The 21,485-nt window shown below is 37.7% G+C and overlaps 1 protein-coding gene across 1 annotated transcript; it reads right to left on the reverse strand.

Moving 5' to 3' along the window:
• Positions 1-148: 148 nt before the first annotated feature.
• Positions 149-21,378, reverse strand: LOC129360530 (melatonin receptor type 1A-like). The gene is made up of 2 exons (XM_055030833.1): positions 21,011-21,378; positions 149-1,426 (listed from the first exon to the last, which is right to left on the reverse strand). The coding sequence occupies exons 1-2, from the start codon at positions 21,306-21,308 to the stop codon at positions 657-659; spliced, it is 1,068 nt and encodes a 355-aa protein (XP_054886808.1). The 5' UTR covers positions 21,309-21,378; the 3' UTR covers positions 149-656.
• Positions 21,379-21,485: the final 107 nt, after the last annotated feature.

Genomic DNA, 21,485 nt, shown 5'->3' on the forward strand with positions numbered 1-21,485 from the left:
ACCCAAAATAATTTTATTTGGAAATCAGCACAAATTATAACAAGGAAATTTAATCTTGAATATTTTATGCTTTTTCTTTTTTCCTCCCAGAAGCACCAATTTTGCAGATTTTTATTTATTTATTTTTTTACCACCTTTTACTATCCAAAAAATCATTCATACAAGCTCACAGTTTCTTAGAAATTCAGCAGCATGTTCTGTGTTAAAATTAATCAGATGGAGGAGAATGGACATAATATTTGGATGTTCCAACATTTAAATTAATTGTGATGCTGGTTAAAATTTGAGCAGCCAATAACTTTCAAAATTCACCAATGAGTAATGACCCCTTACTAAAGACAGTTATGAGGAGACAAATTACTAAGAGTTACTTTCAATGTCTGGTCCCAGTTTGACTCGCTACATTTTAAAATCTCTGTTTCCCTGAAGGCAGCACTGATAACTCTCAGTATGGCATCATTTATTTGACCTCTTCTTTATCCTCCTCTTCACCTGGAGCTGTTTTTCTCTTATACTACATGTTCCAGCTTCTTCCTTTCACAGTGTTGTTTGTATTTGTCCCCTTTTCTAGTAGTATTTTATTTCTTTTGCTCATGGCTTTTTAATAATTGTTTCTTGGGTGTTAAAAAAACACTTCTAGCTCTGGGCATTTTATCTCAGCAGTGAAACTTGAAGATAATCAGGACGATCCTCTTGTACTCCTTTCTGAAGTTGTGATTCAGGACGCCATAGATGACAGCATTGAGGCAGCTGTTGAAGTATGCCATGAAGTAGCTGGCTGTGAACAGCCACTCTGGGATGGATCGGCTTAGCCTGGAATCCAGCGCTACCACCAAGCCGATCAGGTTCAGCGGCGCCCAGCACACGGCGAATAGCACAAACACCACGAACATGGTGAGAAAGTTGCGAAGGTCGTGGGGTTTGATTTTGGGCCGCGAGTCCGGCTTTACTCTCCGCCTGACCTGGATTACCAGAATCCAGATGCGCAGGTAGCAGTAGGTGACAATGCTCATGGGCAGTATGAAGTGCACCACAACCACTGTGATGGTGTACAGCGAGCTAACCGACTGCGCGAAGGTGCAGGAGTATACCCGCGGGTCGTACTGCAGTGACTCCACAAACCAGTTGGGCACGATGGCTAGGATTGTGAGCATCCAGACAAGCATAATATAGCACATAGTGTTGCTGCTGGAGAAAACTTTGTCGTACTTGAGGTTGTGGCAGATGTAGCAGTATCGATTGATTGCGATGCCAGTTATGTTGAAGATTGAGCCGATGACACTGAGGCCCATGAGGAAGCCGCTGATCTGACAGTGGATGTAACCTGCAATCCAGCCATTATGGAAGATGGCTGTCAGGACCAGCGGGTACGGATAGATGGCCACCACCAAGTCAGCAAAGGCCAGGCTAACCACAAAGGCATTTCCTACAAAAAACAGAAAGTGAGAAAAAGACACAAGTTTAATACAACAAATGCTTTACACAGCTGAATTTTGTGTAAACATTTAAATTCATCTCCTGTTTCGTCTTAGTCTTCAAAAAAACAGATTTCTACAATTTTCTCTAAAGTGTTCTTAATAATTATTTTCAAGGGGCTTTCAAAGTTTTTTTGTTTGCTTCATAACTCATTTTTGATTAATTGTCTTGCAGTTGTCAGGTAAATCCTTTTTGATTGTGAAGTCATTAACTATAACCTAAATTTTTCCCGTTTATTTTATTGAATTTATTTTAACCAGTTCACTAATTATTTGTAATAGGTGGAGTTTAATTTTGTAATTCAAAAAGCACCCTCAGGTTCTGTTTAAGTAAATCAACTCACTTTCTTTAGGCTTTGACATTTCAAAAGAGATATTTTTTGATAAACCTCAAGAAAGGAGAGTAATGAACAGACTCAGTAGTTGCAGTGCTTTTGTGCTTGTTTCTTTATTTAAATTTGTGCCAAGAAAAAGAAGGCTCCCATTGAAGTTCATTGAGCAGAATGATTTCCAGACATGACAACAACACACACAAAAAAAATATTTCCTTTCAAGCCTTTGCAGAAAGATTTTCTGGGGTGAAAGGATTAAAAGACTTCTATCACTTCTTTCATTCTTTCATTCTCTGAGACAACTTGCAGCCTTTTCATCTGTACTGATTTTGCAGAAACAAAATGAATGTTGTGGTTAATTAAACAACAATAAAAAAAACAAGTTTTAAGATACTTGTTCAACAAAGAAGAAATACATCTGATTACTTTTTATTGGAACCAAGAGGAAACTGATGTGCATATTTAGTAAAGATGCTAATGGTCTGAAAGTAAGATGAGCTGTGGTCAAAACAATGTGAGCCCATCCCATTTGTCCCATGCTAAAGACTTTAATGATAAGGTTATTTATCATTTCTGTCTTGCGCAGGTCTTAGAATTCCTCTTGAGGATCTGAAGAGATTCTAAGCAGAAACATGTTGGAGTTTCTCTCATGGACTTGTTGCCTGATAAGCGGAGGACACTTAACACTCTTAAGGGCCGAGTGTCATGGTTCCATGCAGGATTTACGAAACAGCATCCAGTTTCAGTGTACACTTGGGAATTGTACACAATAGTTATTTACATGAGACTCCTACATTTATTCATTACTTCAGCGGCTTCAGCTGCAGAATATGTGGCACGGATAGACAGAATGTGGCAAAGAAGGACGTTCTCCCACATAAAACTATGATCTTTCAACGCAGACTTGAAAGAGGCACTAAACGACAAATCAAAACTTAGAATCCAGTTTGTCACATAAAGTCCATGGTAATGTTGTAAGGTCATAAGTTTATTATAACAGGACATTTCCCATCATTTAATAGTCACATTTGGAGAGTCTGAGCCAGAAAAACTCTTTTCTTTGGGGAGACAAAGAAATTATTTACCAAACCCCTTTGCAGAAATGTATTAATTAAACCAATCCATGTTTTACATTGAGTAGGTGGATAGATGAATGAATATGTGTAAAATATAACTTGAATGAAAATACATTTACAGGATAAACTGGTTGGTTGTATTACAGCATCTGAGTAAGCAGTGTATGTTTGATGTGTCCACATGTACCCTACTTTAATAAACTGAGCTTTTCAGCTGCAATAGTACAAAGGAAGGAACGATTTAAATGCAGGGCACTTCACTTGGGGCAGCAGGTAAATGTTAAACCCATAATTCAGAAACTCAAAGACTATCTCTCCTATGTAAGACCTCTATGGCAAATCAGGTGAGCTTTTTTTTATTATTATTATTGTTAAAACATACTGTATCTGCCAAAGCAAATAGCTGAAAATTGGAATAAAATTGAAACCACCTGCGACTTTGGCTGGTAGAGCTGTGTTTATATCTCCCCAGGGAGCAACAACACGTTACAGCTTGAGCTGCCTGAAGTGGTTAGAGCAGTCACTGCTACACTGAAGAAAGTTGTTAGTTATGTTCATCATTTCTAACACTTGATGGCATTATTAAAGTGCACTGATGAACTTTGAAGAGATTAATTATGGAGAGATGTTGGAGATATTTCATTAAGTTATTTTCTTGCTTGCGTCTTGTTTTTTTTTTTTTTTTTACTGGTATGCATCTTGTTTTAAAAATACAAAATTTTGCTTGTTTGAATTCAAAATATACTAGAACAAATTTACCAATCTTACTAAATAACACAACTTCGCATTGTGAAAATGTTGCATATAGTCTGTCGAGCTCATGGCTCTACAACAAGTTTGTCTTCCATTATCTTGGTTTCCAGTGTGGTGCATCCTTTGTCACCTCTGTGGAAGCGTTAGAGACTTTAGATGCAGCTCATTCGGCGGCCTGTTGCTTTGTCTGGCGACTGCAGACTGTTTCAAATCGCACTTTATTAGATCAACAGAGAGGGCATCCAAAATCTTGTTTTGTTATCTTGTTTCAGACTCAGTTTCTTTTCTTTTCTAGACATTATAAAGACATTTTACTAAACACAGAGTGTAGATTCCAGAGGCAACTGAATCAAACAACACAGAGCAAAGAAAAACAAACTTTCAAGAATAAAAGGAGGATCTTATCATGGAGGCAAGCGCAACATAATTAAATACCTCAGAGTCGCAGCAGAAGACATGAAGTTATTGAAAGCCCCCAAAGAAGTGGAAAGGGAATACATATGTACAAATTTAAGAATAATATGAACATATATAATTAGTAGGACATCTAAAATAATTTATATTTCCTAAAAGCGCAATATTTCTTGCTAGACATCTCAGAAAATTAAATGGTCATTTTGTAGAGGTGATCACCCTGTACCACTGCGTGGATCTGATGGAAGCCCAGATTGCTTAGATAAATGCCTTCAGGTCATCTGCCATTTTGCGTCTGGTGTCGTTTATCTTCCTCTGTACAACAACCCATAGATTTTCTTTGAGGTTCAGGTCAGGGGAGTTTGCTGGCCAATCAAGAAAAGGAACACCATGCATGGTCATTTAACCAGATGGTAGTATCTTTGGTTGTATTGGCAGGTGCCAAGTCCTGCTGGAAAATAAAATCAGCACAGCCATACTGCCAGACATCCAAGGGAAGCAGGAAGTGATGCAGAATTTGCTGGTAGATTGAAAACACAGTGGACCAACATCAGCAGGTGACAAGCCACCTCAATTCATCACTGACCATGGAAACTTAACTCTGGACTTCCAGCAATGTGGATTGTGTGCCTCTTTATTCTCTTGCCATACATTAGGACCATAATTTTAAAAGAAAATGCATAATTTATTCTGAAAACAGTCCTCTGGATCATTTTTGTAACAGTGCAGTTCCTATTCTCCATAGCCCAGGTAAAAGATCTTTGACATTGTTTCTGGTTCAAGAGTTCGCTGACATGGGGAATACAACATTTATGTTATACGCTGTGACTAAATAGTGAAGAGAAGCTGTTGCAGAGTTGAATCGCCTCAGTGTGTATAAAGAGCGTCTCACCTCTCAACTGCTTCTGTAATAAATATGTTGTGGTGAAAGCTTTTATCACAGCACACAAAGGGAGCGTGGCCATTAACCTTGGCGACCTTAATAAGACCTTGTTAAACCTAAATTCAGTGTTTATCACCCCATGACTCCATCTTCATTATGAGGAGTCCTCGCTGTTAATATTCCGGATGATACTCTTTGTCTGCTGCAAATCACAAGTTTCAAGCAAAGAGCTGTGGCAAACAGAACAGACACAGGGGACTTGTTAACCACCAGTCAATTTGTATTAGTTGGTGGTTCTGTCTTTATTACCACGGTTGCCCTTGGCGGAAAAGATCCCATCCTCTGGTGTTTGCTGAACGTAAATGTTAATAAGACAGAAATAAAATGGTGACATTGTTAACGTTTCAATTCCCAAAGTAGTTGGGATTCATTAGAGATGTTCTTGCTGTAAATACTTGAGACGATGCATTTAATGAAAATGCCATCTCTTTGCTGTTACCCTCTTTAACTAGGAACATTGTTAAGATAATCTATCTATCTATCTATCTATCTATCTATCTATCTATCTATCTATCTATCTATCTATCTATCTATCTATCTATCTATCTATCTATCTATCTATCTATCTATCTATCTATCTATCTATCTATCTATCTATCTATCTATCTATCTATCTATCTATCTATCTATCTATCTATCTATCTATCTATCTATCTATCTATCTATCTATCTATCTATCTATATCTATCTATCTATCTAAAAATCTATCTGCATCTATCAGCATCTATCAGCTGCAGCTATGCAGAATGAAAGGGCCTTTTAAGTAAAAGTTTTCTTTTCTCCGAAGATGCCAAAGTCATAAGAAACCATACCTACGTACAGCCTTGAGACCTATTGATCAAAGCCACTTTAAAAGATTACACAAGAGTCTGTCTTTTAAAAGCCAAATGTGAAAGTGAAATGGGTTAAGATGTCTGATCCGTACTACACTTTCCTGAACCTAAATGTAGAGATTAATCTCCTCAATTACACAATCTGCAGGTAGAAACACCTCAACTATCTAATGATAAATGAAACAGAGCCTGCTGTTAATCATCCTGTTCATTAAAACAAATGGAGACTTCATTGAGAAAGATCTCTATCTGAGCGGGGTGATCTTTGCCTTCTGAAGGCACTGAGAAGTTACAGTAGTTTCAAAGTTATTGCTTTTTACACATTGAAATGTAAATTTATGCATAGAGTTAGACAAATATCTAATCTGATCATCTGCTCTGCGGAGGGAGAAGTCCTATAAACGTTTTTTCTTTAGCGATTCCAAGTCCATATGTTTGTCTCACTGAAAGATGCCAGCATGCGAGGCGCTTCTAGTTACCGGAGAGAGGCTGTTTTGAAATGTGAGTCTCTCTACACAGCGAGTGTTTCAGTTCATTCTCCCCGTAGTGAGAATGTGGCACCGCCGGGGTCTTTGATCGTGTCGGCAGCTCTGACGGCTGCTTCTGGTGCTGCTGGATTCCTGTTGAAGTGGAGCAGCAAACATGGCTGTCACCTTCAGACACACTTCAGGTAGCAGTTTGGAGGTAAAAATAGCCGCTTGTTTGTCAGCTTGTGTCTTTGGATGTGGATTACTGCATGGAGCCCACAGTTTGGGGTTAGAAAACTGAAGTCAGTAGTGTCTGAAAAGTCATCCAAAGCAAACTTGAGGAAAAGGTCTGCCAGGATTGCATTTAAAAAAAAAATATTTTCTACTTTTCTCTCTGAAACTGTAGTTCATGCGGTATATTGAAGGAACACTGTGTTGTTATTCCATCCTTATTTTAAAGAACGACAAAGTTGAATGTGTTTAATTAAACTGCTATATTATGTGAAAGATCAACAGAAACCAGTGCATAATTTGAAGGTACAAAGAAAAGCAATACTTAGTTTTTACCAGTTATACCAATGAAAACCCAATGAACATTTCACATTTTGAAAAACAGTGAAGGCTGTTTGTTGAGCACAGTGTGATAGCACTGAAAATATGTGTTTCAGGAGGGTTTTAGCCCTGTGATATTTATTCAGTCACATGACAGAGAAGCAATGCAGGGGGTGTAATCGCTTTGAAATGGTAACAAAAGTGGAGGAAAACATATAACCATGTTTACCCATGCCATAAGTATGGGTAAATATGTCATCAGTATGACATATTGACATGGGTATACATGGTAAATACTTCCATAACAGCAGTATACATATCTGATACCAACATTGGCTAAAATTTTCTTGCCTTTGCATCCCTAATAATTTCTTTTCTATAGCTTAACCAGGAAAAGTAATGACTCTATAAGTTGATAGGTCAAAAATTATGCAAAAATTTGGAATCAAAGAAACAGATAACAGTCTCACAAACACTTGAAAAAACGCCTATAGCCTCCCTTAGTCTTAAGTTTTGGGTTCTGATCATTCTGAGTAAATTTAATAGATGAACTGTAACTTTGCAGAAGCTTTTTTAATGTTTGTGTCCTTTGGGATCCTACAGCATCTTTGTCATACACAGAAACACACATCAGTTATGTGCTTTATGAACTCTGTCACCATTGTTGTGACTGGTGATGGTATGAATGAAATTTATTTTCCGGTTCGTCAGTGCTGCATGCAGCTGCGCTCCACTCTGCTGCGCACTTTGCCACTTTGTAAAGAACTGCTGCAGGACTGGCAGTCTGTTGTCTGTTCCATCTAATGGATAAGAACTAACCACGAGGCAGCAGCTCAGGAGGACGTCATGTGAAAGAAAGGCTGTCGCATTTTGTGCGGCGCTCCAATCAGCATGCCCATCGGTCCCCTAAACGATAAAACCTGGACATTTTCATAAATCAATAAAATCTACCCCCGGATGCCCTGGGCAGTCCGGGGAAAAGAGAACGTTTGGTCACCCTAGTTTCACTCTAACTTTTTGAGCGAAATGTGAATTTAAAGCAACCCCAATAAGGTTTTCACACTCTGATTTCTGCTTTAACACTGAGCCGCTGCTGTCACTGTTACAACTTCATCCTGAAGCAGTTCAAAAAGCTAAAGCTCATGACTGCAGACCAGGAGCCTACAGAATACTAAGACACAGTGCCCACATGTTTGTTTTATTTATTTTCAGTTTCTCATTTTAGTTTCGTAAGCTGATATTATCTTGCGACACGATATGAGCAGGCCAGAATGTGCCTGTGTAGAGAGGAAGATTTCCAAGGAAAGTATTGGCTCTCTTGACACTTTAAGATTCTCTGAACTCAAAATGAAATGAGCAAGCAGCCCCTCCCATGACATCACAGAGCCAAGACCCTGCAGTTACTAAGATGTGGACTCAGCAGGTCATCTAAATTTTAAACAGACTGAATAAAATATGGGCATGAAATGCTCAACCAGTTTAAAAATAAAGCCACCTAAATCAGTGGAGAATAAATCAGCTCAACATGATCATCATCCTAACACTAAAACACTGCAATTTAGATTTCAATTTCCTTGTGGCTGACATTTATTGGAAAACTAGTTTTATGACTGAGACAGAATTAAAGTTACAATGCATAAACCAGGTCCAGTGATGCTCTGTCAGCTGTTTTAAAATGATAAGTAAAAAAAAAATAAAAAAATCAAAACGTTAATTACATTTAGTTTTTTTTTTTTTATTGAAATCTAAATTTACGCTGATGGTCCTCAATGTTTCATTTAGGGGTATCAGAGCTGCCAGTAAGATAGAAAGAGAAAACAAAACACGCTTAAACTTTTTCTGCCACTTATTTCATCAGTTTTAATCTCATGGTATAAAACTTAAGCATCTAGAAGCTAGCTCCAGTACAAAAATATGAGGACATTTTTCTTTCATTGTCCATGCAGATGCACTCGCAGTGGTGGCAAAATTACTGTGTAGCGCCCCCCACTGGAGGAAATGCACAGCAGATGCTTTGTGTGGAACCAGAGCTCCATCACAAGCCTTAACACTTCTTTTTGCAAAATTCTGTCTCGTCATTATTTTCTTATCCTGTCTTATCCCCCCCTCCCTGTTTCATTAGCAAGTATGAGACAAATGCTTCTGAAAATAAAGCAATTATCTGCTCGTTAAATTCAAAACGGTCTCTTTTCTCTGTAGGGGATGGACAGAGTGTAGTTCAAGTGACAAGATTTTTGATAGACATTAATAATAAACATGGAGAATCTTAAAACAAAGGCTAAAAATAGGGACTTGTTTCATTAAAAAAAACAACAATGCAGAATACAAATTTAAATATCTTTTTTTGGTGAAAATTGAAGTTGAGAGACATTTTTACTCCTGCTTTGAATTCATGTTGCCGCCTGTCACAGGAGGACTTCAGATCACAGTAACTGATGCTAACCAAATGGACGCGTTGCATCAGCAGACCAGCTGTGCTGCTGCAAGCAAGTAGCTGGAGAAGCCTCACAGCCTTTGATCCGTGCATGGCTTGAGTCATTAGATCATTTTAGTAGAACATAACTGAGTCTTAGGAACACTGATGAAAGACCACAAAAGCTAATGAAACATGTTTTTCCTTCTTTTTCTCACTCTTAAACAGCTTGACGTGAACACTACATAGAAATTTTAAAACATATAATTTTGTTTGCAAAATCAAACATTAAACAAGAATAAGCAATCAAAGGCCTCGTTTACATAATTGATGACCAGCTTTTTGCATATTTCAACTGCTATTTTTTTTCAGCTAGTTCTCTTCGGTGTTCTTATGTCACACATCCATGGATTAAATGAGCCCCGTCACCTATTTTTAAGTCTTCAATCACATTTTTTATGGTTTTGCTTACAAAGAAGAATCCCAAAGTTTTGATCAAATCCCTATCTAGTCCAAAAATTTGTATTTTATGTGTTTACATGCTGTCTAACATTTTACTCTTACTATTTGTCACAGCGGGAAATAAGCGGTCATCAGTTGCTATGATGAAGTGGCTTAGGCTAGAATTTCTGTTTGAATGAAGGGTGGTTTATAAAAGCAGAATCCATTTTCTATTGAGATAAAAACAGCAAAAATGTCTTTAGTTTGTTATGATGATATTTAACATCTCTTTCGTGCTGCTTCCTGTCAAGTCAGGCTTGTAGCTGCATGTCAATTTAACCCTGTAATTATGTCTGAAAAGCTACATCCTCTCTAAAAACTGGGGAAAAACTATTACAATGGCATTGTAATATATTTGCCAATGTTTTGTGGTAATTAAGCTTGATTATAGTGTATAGTGTGCAATTCAACTCAACTGTAATGGATATAGTGCCATGATGTTGATACATAATCTTTTTTTTTTTTTAACTATCAAGCTTTTATTATAGATTTCAAATTAGGACAGCTGCATCAAGGACTAACAGCCTCTATAAACGGGCTCTGGTTGAGCTTCAGAACCCAAGACTCAACAATGCAACCATTCAACGCACTGCTATAGTAATATAGGCAATATACTGTGTTAGGTATTTTTTATGTCCCGCTTTGATTAGAGGATACTAGGAAATAGTTTGCTTTGGTTTAGCATTTTAGAGCAAAGCAACATTTGTAAATCAAATGTTTGTTAAACGTTTCTAAAACAGGCTTTATTTTTTGTTATTGTCACTATGTCTTAACAACATGAGACAGATAATCAGTGAAAAAATTCAAGCTTTTCTGCCTCCTGCCATCTGCAGCAATTCACCCCATGGTGTAATCAAAGCCAAGGGAAGGGTGTTAGAGCATTCAATCACCCGTGTGTAGATAGTACTCATACCCTCCGTCTTTCTCTCTACTACACTACAGCTAGTTTCCCAGACTGGAGCCTGCCATTTATTCTCCACCTAGTTACCTTGGCCAGTTTTCCTGTAACGGTGAGTTGCTTATCTGACATTAACACAGCTGCAGCATGTACACATGTGTGATTGACAATACTGAGACCTTGATCTGGGCTTTGATTAATATTATTATTTTTTCATCAGGAGCAGTAGATTTTTGCAAGTGGCGGCGAGGGAGGAGGCGGAGGACCTCAATTATTATTTAAATTATCTGTTTTATGTCTTACTGCATGGTGACAGATTTAACAAATTTGTAAAAAAAACATATTTTTCTAAAGTTTCCTTCTGCAGTTTTAATGTGGTATTGTTTTTTTTTTTTTTGTTTGTTTTTTTTTTGTCTGAGCAGTGGTTTTGGTCATCTGATTGCCATGTATCCTATTTACATATATTTATAGAGGCAACATGATCTTCCTGAGGAACAAATCCAGAACATCCTGGTTCTTAATGGGGAGAACAACATGTAGGTTGACCTTCTGAATACAATGAGTGGCGTGAAATTTTTTTTTGTTTTTTGTATGTATTTGAATAAAAATAATGCCAATGTAATTTGAGAAATTGTTCATGTTGTTCAGTTTAGGAAAAAAAATAAAATGACTTGAGCTTGCAAAATAATGTTCCACATCTGTCATAATATTCAAATTGGGGTAATTTTTGGTGATGCATTGAGGAAAGTGAAGTTTCTTTATGTTTCTTTTCCACTCATATATTTCTTGTTTGAACCACAATGAGAGATTCATCTGAAATGAATCATAGAATAGAAAAATCAATTTCCTTCTCATGGGTGTAGAATACTAAAAGATGAGAGAAGGGAATCACAAAAAGTTGAACCCACAAATTAATCTCAATATAAACGGTGCAAAAACCACAATCTAATAAGGGTGGGAGATTAAATGCAATTAATACATATTAATTAATAGTATTAATACATTGAGATATTATTTATACATGCTAATACTTGATTATCTTAATATTTTTGTACTGATATCTTAATTTCAATCTTAATTTCAAGGAAGGCAAAAGTCAGAACTCAGAAATGCAAATGCTCAATTCATACAGTATATAGTAAACTTATATCAAAGTTATGAGGGGGTGGCTGAGAAATAAGACAAACTCCATACTGACAAAATGAAACAATGACTTGAACCCTGTGTAAAACTTAAATTAATTATTCTGAAAGAAAGCAAACCTGGTGAACCTTAATACATAGTGTCAACTAGAGGCAATTAAAATACAATTGATTGTCACTGTCAACCCAACGATCATGAAAAAATCCATGTCAAGTTGCAAAATTGATTCTGTCAAGTTTAGAAATCTGAACCCTAATGTTTAGTAAGTTTTCAAAAGAAATTCATCAATACTCTGCAAACTAATAAATATAGCCATAATACATTGGGCTAGATGGATTCCCAATACCAAAGATGAAGCTCAAGTTGCTTGTTTGATACCTGCAAAATTAATAGAGATCAAGATGCTAAAACTCAGAGAGGAGGAGACATGATGGTGAAGGAAAAGAATTAGAAAACTGAGGAAAATGTGGCTCAAACACAACCTATGTTGTCATGATAATATTCCACAAAAATATCAGTGTTGATCAACTTCCAACTATCGTGCAGCTCTGTTCCTTAGGGTGCATCCACATCGGCACTATTTATTCTGTAGTTTGTTTCTAGAAAGTCATTCATTTGGGAAGTTGTGAATGCGTAATCAAGCTCTGATGCTGACCAAACAAGCAAACTGTACTCCACCTAAAAGCCTAAGTCTTGGTAAGATTTAAGTGAACTCTAGCGTGGTTTGAATGCATATGTTAATGACAAGTGAACCAAAGACCATTCCAACAATAGGGTTAAATACTGCCAAAACAAGCACTAGAAAGAGAAATAGGTTATGGTCTTTTAACAACAACAAAATTCTACAACCACTAAAATCTGACGTCTTTTTTTTTGTCAAGATGAAAGTTTATGTCTTCTTCAGTGTCATTTCCTTAAGTGGTTCTTGGTGCAGCACCACCACAGATGAGGAGGTGAATAAGTTACTCAAAGAGTTTGGTTCATTTGACAGTCCAGTGTGAATGCAAACTGCAGAAGCTGAAAATGTGACAAATGTTGCAACTCCGGTCCCCAATCGAACTGAGTCTACCAAGCTATCAGATGTGAAAACACCTTAAAATTAAAAAATCCAAACAGCTCTATTCATTTATAATTTTTAAAAACATTTAGACTCTATTTCAGACATTCTGAAAACACAGAGGCTCTTTGACTAGACCCAAAGTTATTGGGACTTGATCCTTGTTTTCCAAAGATTGAGAATCTAACACTTTTACTTTCTAGACTCACACAGTCTGTGCAGCCTGAAATCAAACAAATCTGGACTGGGTGGCTTCAGGGCACAGACTAATTTTCAGCCCCATGACAAACAAACTGAAGATATACATTGGTGGGTCTGAGAGTTAAAGATGAGCAGCACAGCTCTGTCTCAAAGGCCTCCAGCAGGTGATGCATCCTCACCTTCACTGAGAGCATAAACAGGGTTACAGCGAATGATGAAGCGTTGTGCGCTTAAAGGAAATTAGACAAAATAAATCACGGAGGCTCGGCAGCAAACAGGAGCGTCTGACTCCTGGAGCTACAGCGACGGGGGCAGGATGAGGGCTGAGCTCAGGTCAGGACCATTAGGTGTGATGTCAGGGAGGACAGAGAGGCTGCGACTCTGTGTAGGAAAAGCTGCATGGGATGAGCCTTCACACCAGAGAGCACGACTGCTGGCTTGTTAGGCTCTCTGCCAGCTGTTGCTGCTGTTATCACAGCGTCTCTCGTCTGCTCTCCATGGGTCACAGTCTTACTGTCAACACTCCAAATAACAGCAGCTAAGAAAAGCTTAAACTATAATGAGAAAAAAGAGAATACCAGCACTCAAAGTGTCTGCTGGTATCCTTTATGTATCAAAATGCTTGAAAATGTACTTTCTTTCACCAGAACGAAATTCATCAAACAGCTTAAAATGATGACACTTTGCTCCACAAATTCAAACACAATGAAAGTGTGATTTTTAGAAAAATCAAAAAGTTATGCTGGAAAATTCCTATTTATGTTTGCAGAGGTGGAAGAATCAATACCTACCTGGCAAGATTGTTTTATATCTTTTGTTCTCAGTTTGTAAGTTGGGTTCAAGCTCTAGGATAGCTTCAGAAAACTCTCCAAAGAGAAAGAATCAAACCTCCTGCATGAATGCACAAAGCGAGAATTCAAGAGACTCTGGAGAACCAACGCTCTCTTCTAGTGCGCAGTCATGCCTGTATTTCAGTGACCTTTATGTAAAAGTCATCCGAAAGAAACCTTTCCTACATCTTCACCACAAGGTATCGAGTGTTTGCAAAGAACAGAAGAAGAGATATTCATCTCAAAGTCCTTAGATTTTACTGTACCTGCACCGCAATAGGGTTCAATCTGATGAAGAAAAAGACCAAAACAAACACTGAAACTTTTTTTCAGTGAGATTCTGAGGCAGGAAGATGATATAATGACCAACCCAGAACTATGGATATTAGTCTGAATTATTGCCTCTTATGTTTATCAGCAATGCCAAGATAATTAATGGTTGTCCCTTTTAAAAACTGATCTGACAGAAAACCTGTGGTTTAAAAAAGAGGCCTGCAGCTATGCCTCCAGGTTTGAAAAGGATGTAACAATAAATTCTTCATTCGCTCATAAATGATACAGCGCATATGTCTGGATGACTTTAGATATTAATACAGTTATACTGCTGTGAAAAACTTTTACAGATTGTGTCTGTTTTTGTTTTGCTCAGAAAAAGCTATCCAACCCAACAGTGCTCTGTGTGACAAATTGCCCCCTTGTCAATTCATGTACAGCAGCTGACCATATTTTGAGAAGCTTTTTTCCATTTCAGCCACCTAACCCTGGCTAACTGCTAGTTCTTTGAATAAGGTTAATAGGTCGCAAATTGCAACACAACATGCCCAGATCTAAAGAGATTTAAGAAAAGTCCAATATCAGCTTGGATAACAGGACAAAGTCAATGCTAAGAGGTTTGGGACTTCAGCAAACCTCAGTGAACTATTATCTAAAAATTGTGAAATTATGGAAATCAGTGGTGAAGTTTCACAATCTTTGGGAATGGCCGGTCTGGATAAAGCACTCATCAAGATTTGATTTCCACTAAATGTTAAATCCTTCTCACAGGAGCTTACCTGAAAGTAAAATTGAGACTCACTCATTGTACCGCCTAGTGGTGACATGAAGAATTAATTTACATGCTTATATTGGATGTTGAGGTGGTGAGTTGCCAGGGCTGTTCGAAGCTGCTAATTTTTCTTCATTGTCAAAGTTGCACCAGAAATGGTTTTTACATTAAACTGAAATATTTATATTTAAGCTAAAGGGAGAAAAAACTGCTAATTTAAATGCTAATAAGAAGCAGGTGTCACATATCCAGTGGATATCAAAGGCTGCATTATTTGAAAACCCAGAGGAAGTTTCCCAGAATGTTGCTTTCACTTGTGAACAATATTGTCAATGTGGATTCATTTGTCTAAAACATAAAAAATACTTTTGCTTTCATTGTTCTGCTTCATATTAATTGTACATTTAAAATAGAAAATCTTGTTTTTTTTATGTAAAGATCGACATGTTTCTGATGACAGTGACCCTTAAAATTTGTGTCTTGAACTTTTCCACATTTATTTTACAAACTTATGGGAAAATTAATCTGAGACCAAATTAAAATGTGCACCTAATTAAGAGTTAGTATCCTACCTGTTTTAGATGGTTCGATATATCCCATGAGGGTAAATCACCAGTGAGTTTGATGAAATGCTGAGGAGTTCATTAACTTCTGAATAAAATGTGTTTGAGCAGCGAAGCAGCTATGAACACCTGCCTCTGCAGAGGTTATCTGGGCTGCCTCACGTGTGTTAAACAGCATCATGAAGACCAAGGGACACAGCGGACACTTCAGTTGTGGTAAATTAAAGCAGGACATAATGATATTCTGAGCTCCCAACATGGCAATAGAGCAGCAGAAATTGAAAGGCAGATAATGTAGAACGAGTTTGACAAACAAGTACGTTTTTACATCTCACATTGTCATTTCCACAGGGAAAATAGGAAATATTTTCATCATCATTTCAGACGCACGTCCACGTTTATTCTTGTTGACTGATATTTATGTTATCGATGAAAGAAATCCTGAGAAAAATGTTAAATATTACCACATTGTGAGCGCTAAGGCTCATCATTTCAAATGGTTACACTGCTGATGTTTTTAATTTGGAGGTGACTATTTCATATGAAGACATAATATTTATCATAAGAACGGATCATTATGGATAGAGTATAATAATTTCTACTTATTTTCAACACTTTAATATAAGAGATTTAGGCTTCATTCAGCTGTGGCAAGGCAAATCCTGTTCTTTACACATCAGGGTTCAATTTTTACTATTCATTTTTTAAGATTTCTGCAGTTTTAGGGAGTGTTTTTGCTGGAACAGTCCTGATTCTTTTCTGCTTTTGTAATAAAAGCATCCATCTGCTGTTGTTCACTTAACAATAAAAAAATAGATATATTTAAAAGGATCCTGTGATGGATGGATTTACTTCTTCTAAGCCTCTAAATCTAATCACATTGCCGGTCGGTGTGTTTGCTCGTGTATGCTTAAATCTGGTCATCGCAGATGCCTCCAAACAACTCGGGGCCACCTTCTGCACAGAGCTGACTGATTTACATAATAATCTTCCCAGGCAGAGAGCTACAGGGCATTGTGGAGATGTTCAGAGGGAGCTCCAAGGATGTAAAGAAGAAAATGAAGGTGAAGGAAGAATCGTGAGCTTATTTTTCAAACAAATCCCCTCAGTGAGTGGTATTTCTATATCAAACCCATTGCCTCACTGTTTTCCAGTTTCTGATTCAGCTCTGCAACGAGAAAACAACCGTCTGCAGAGTTTTACTGTACGTAACATTGGGAGCCACATGAGGTATATTTGTTAGTCTTAAATTAGATAAATTTGCATTTGTGAATAACCATAGAAATGACAAATAAGATGAAGAATGATTCTGTTTTTCTGAAGTAGCTTAAAAGGCAAAATCTTGAAGCATTGTTCTGTGATTGTTGAAAATTGCAAGAAAATATGCATAAGAAATTGGTTTAGAAAGGAGTTGGAAAATGTTTCGCAGATTGATTTCAGTAAGGATCTGGGTCAGAGCAAATTCATTTTCATATACGCTTTTCACACAGATGGTTTCATTCAGTCTCAACGTGAGGAAAGCTGAAACTGAGATGAGCTGCAGACCACTGGCGCCTACGGCAGACTGCTGGATGTCCTCAACCAATTCTTCATTCATAGCAGTTTTCTTGGTTAGAATTGAGAGGAAACCAACTCTCTTGGATGTAAAGCAACCCCACACACAGACTGAGTCAGGATGCCCCTCCGCTGGCATGACAAAGGACTCATTGAAGCGCCTACCTGTGCTTTTCCAAAAAAAGATGTTTTTACACAAATCTGAAAGCAGGTTTGTAAGAAAAAAATAAAAATCCAGCAGAACCTGTCTACCCTTTATGTCGTTTTTCAAACGTATTCATGTCAGTACTTATGCAAATAGACTAACATCGAGCAAGTTCGCCCAGAAAACTCTGTACTAGTGCACTAGTCATCTAATGATCACAATAAAAACCAAGGCTGGAATATTTTAAAACCTTTTGGACAAGATTGAAACGTTGACACTGTTTATCAGAAAGCCTTGCTGCTCATCATATTCTTGCCTTTATATATTTTCCCACCTCCTTCTGTCTCCCCTTATAAGTTAGAAGTTAAAAACAATAAATATGTTTAAGCCAATAGTACCAAGCAGATGGTATTATTGGCACATTATTGCTTTCCACCAGAAAAAGGTAGTTAATTAAGCCAAGACATAAAGATTGCAACTAATATCAGAATACAATAGGAAGATAATCCAGTGAAGATTTTAAACTAATGATATTCAACAGAAACAAATCCATTTAAATTAGTTTCTTTTTTCCCAAGAAGATTCATTTTGAATTTTTCTAAAGAAAATAAAAATGTGGTTGAAAAAGCAAAAGGCTAACAGATCTCCATGCAAAGAGGTGGTTATAAGGATCTGATGGATATTTGGTCTTTTGTGTCATAAAATCAGTTTTCAGGAGAATAAAACAGTTTACTTTAAATATATTTGAAATAGAATTGTGTATTTGCAGTCTACCCATGTTAATAAACAGTGAATTTATTTTATTTTATTTTATATCTAATTGGAAACAGCCACAGGAGGAGTCACAGATTTTTATTTTTCTATGCATTTCAATTGATACAATAATCTTCACATATCTTCCTGTGAGGTCAGCAGCAGCAGCAGCAACAGAAGAGGCATATTAGAAATGCATGCTCATAGATACTATTGGGTGATATTTTGAGTTCATCAACCGGCCTAGTCTTTTATGGATTACTCTATCCAGGCGGGACTGTCCTCTGAAAAGGTTGAGCGCCGCTGATCTACTGTCGGACTCATTCAGATTGATTTCCAGCTGAAATGCAGCAGCTCTTGGTTTCAGGCACAGCAAACAAGTTTAATTTGGCGGGATCTGGCAGTGAGCCAAAACCCATCCATGCCAAACACAAAGCGCTCCTCCCTCCTTCTTCTCTGATTTAACAGCGAGCTGAGCTGAGTGTTCTGACCCGTTGAATGTAAACCATTACAGGTCAAGCTCCTGAAAGACGCCAGTAATGATTTACTCTACACTAAAGGTACTCTGACAGTTTTTCATAGATCAGGTGACAGCTGCATGATGAACAATAGCAATAGTTTTGTGATGATCTGATAATGTGTGTCAGATGAATGGTAAGGAAGAGATGATGAGAGTAATTCAACAGCTGCATTTTGGAGAGAAGAAACAAGGCAATGAAGAGTCATTGAAAAAGAAAAATAGGACACCTGAGAGGACGAATGAACAGGAGAGTCTTAAAGGGGTAAATTAAATTGGAAATGCAAGAAAAGACAGAACAGAAAGGTATGAGCTTAATTGAAGGATGAGCTGAGGAGATGAATGAGGGGAAAATGTGGAGGACAAATAAGAGGAGAGGACAGAAAGCAAAGCTACAGGATGAATATAAAAAAGAAGGAAGCAGTCCATGACGTTTTCTAGTTTTGGTTGCTATATTCTTGCCCTGGGAATCAAGGAGTACAGAGACAGAATCCATAGAACCAGAGCAGCACAAGCATTAAAAAAGTGACACATCTGGGCTTTTATCTTTATCTACTGCCTTAGAGACAGTTCAGCAGTATTAGAAAAATTGAGATAAAGACATGCAAAACTCCAAGATTCCACTCTTAGCCTTTGCTGTCATGGACGGTTATCTCTACATTAGCCTATTTATTTATTTAAAAACATTTTGATGTGGCTGAAAATCTTCATTAAATAGTCAAACTATTAAATCTGTCTTTTGTCATTTTTAATCATTTTTTCAGTGCTTTTTGTGTTTTGTGTTCATGCGATGAATTGGGATCAAGACAGAGCAAAATGTATCTATTATTTTCTACGGGTGGAGAGAAATTTCAGACGAACCCCTCAGCTTCTCATATGTGTGAAATTTCCTGTCAGACACTTTTCTTCATGGAGCATTTAAACCAGTTCATGGAGGAAAGCTGACCTTTCCAGTTGGGAGGTGGATATTTCTGCCATTTTCTCTGCTTCTGCTCTCTAAGGAGAGTGATCGCCCAACTGCTGAGCAACGCAAATCTTTTGAACAAAGACTCACTGATCAATCAGCCACAGATCACAACTTTCTCCTCATCAGCTGTATTGAGTTACTGGCTGCTCATATATTTTTAACTGCTGAATAAATGCACAGAAAACAATAAAGCCCCACTTTTAAAGTAAAAATGCTTCAGATATAAAAATCTGATCAAGTTTGTGGACATATTTTTGATGCATGAATATGAAATATTTTCTAATATCTTAATTTTCTGCATCATTCACGAGTATGATCTCTATGATAAAAAAGAAATTCTTATTGTTCCCAAAAACTGGGCTCAACTTTACTTTAAAGCTGCTTTAAAACAACAAAACTGTTCAAAGTGTTATATGGGTGTTTTAACCAAAACTCAGGTAATAAATATTTAATGTTTATATGCAACCAAATTATATTTAAAAAAAATCTCTCTCTTAAAGTCACGCTTCCCCTGAAATATTGTTTCATTCAGACTTTAATGGTCACTTTTCTGCTTGTGCAGCAGAGGTGTGAATTTAATTGCGGCTCTCAGCTGGCACACAACCCTCGCTGCATGTTCAACCTCCTGTTGATCTCCATTAGCACTGATTGAGCAAAGTGTCTCAATAAGTGCCTCTTGATTTGAGCTTCCAGGGAGGCGATGTGGCCCTTCTCCTCCTGTGTTTCTCCTCTGTTGCCTTTGGAATTAGCATGACCATTATTGCACTTTATTTCTTATTTGTTACAGAAAGACATGAATTGGATTTACGCTCCTGTTTATGGAAGTCAAGCCTCCCTAACTATTTGCATGCTGCCAAACTCATAAATATTGCTTATCATTGTTCTGATATTGTCAAATAAACTTTGATAGGATGATCATCCTGGGTAAGTGTTTTAAATATGATATTTTCCGCTTCAAATCATTCTCAGGTTTGGTAATTAATGAGAGTTAATAATCTTTCTGAATTCTTGTTTAATTAGTTGTAATTATTTTCGCTTCACTGTGCACAGCAGTGGGACTTTTAATCAGAAAGGGGTAACTATCAAGTTTACAAACTCATTTGCAGGAGAAATAAGATCTGCTTCAGAAGTTTAGACCTTCAGAAATCACCGAGGTGAGTCAGATCAGCTGCAGATCTTTCTTCATGGCAGACAATAAAAAGGGCAAAGAGAGGAAAGATCAACTCCAGACTCATCAGTCATGTTGCCTGGTTAGAGAATGAGCAGCAACTTCCTTTTGATCCAAAACTCCTGGCACTTTATCTAAATGATGTCATTAATCAGGGATACCATTTTGGTGTACATCGACTTTAACTTCAACATTTTGTATTTTATTCTTTACTAGATAAAACTTTTTGAAATGAGTCCTACAGAAAAAAAAAAAGTTTATTGTTTAATTATTGGAATTTAAATAATTTTACAGGGATTCCTGATGTCATACGAAATCACAAGTGCATCAAATTGGCTGAAAAAGTGATGAGACTGAGGATTTTTCACACCTCATTCTGTTCATACTGTCACCGCTCCCTGTGTCTGTACCTGCTTTCCTGAGTTTTCTGTTCCTGAACACCGACACGATCACCAGCAGGTTCCCGATAACATCCACCACGATGGTCGTGATGAGGACGCCGGCCAGCACGGTGGCCACCCACGGGAAGGAGTGCTGCTGCTGACCCGGGGCACCCTCCTCGCTCGCCGCTGCCGTGGAATTGCGCGGCTCCAGGGTCCCTCCCGCCATGGTGGGCTCATGGTCCTCCAGGGACATCAGTTGCGGGAGGTGCCTTGGATCGACCAGTCGCATTGGGTCGTAGCGGCGGAAAGTGGGTCCATTCAGCATAACGCACGAAGGTCAGACTAGGCACAGCCGGAAAGGGTGCGCATGGCTGCGCGCTCGGCTGCGGTTCAGATTTTTTTACGCGCCCGAGCCTCCAAAGGTCGGACAGGATGTTTCAGAAGACATTACTTTTGTCTTTGGTTTATCCTACTGGACACCCACGGAGGATCAACGGCAGTC

This window comes from Poeciliopsis prolifica, unplaced genomic scaffold (assembly GCF_027474105.1).
Source record: "Poeciliopsis prolifica strain line A6 unplaced genomic scaffold, Auburn_PproV2 SCAFFOLD006, whole genome shotgun sequence".
NCBI classification, from domain to species: Eukaryota; Metazoa; Chordata; class Actinopteri; order Cyprinodontiformes; family Poeciliidae; genus Poeciliopsis; species Poeciliopsis prolifica.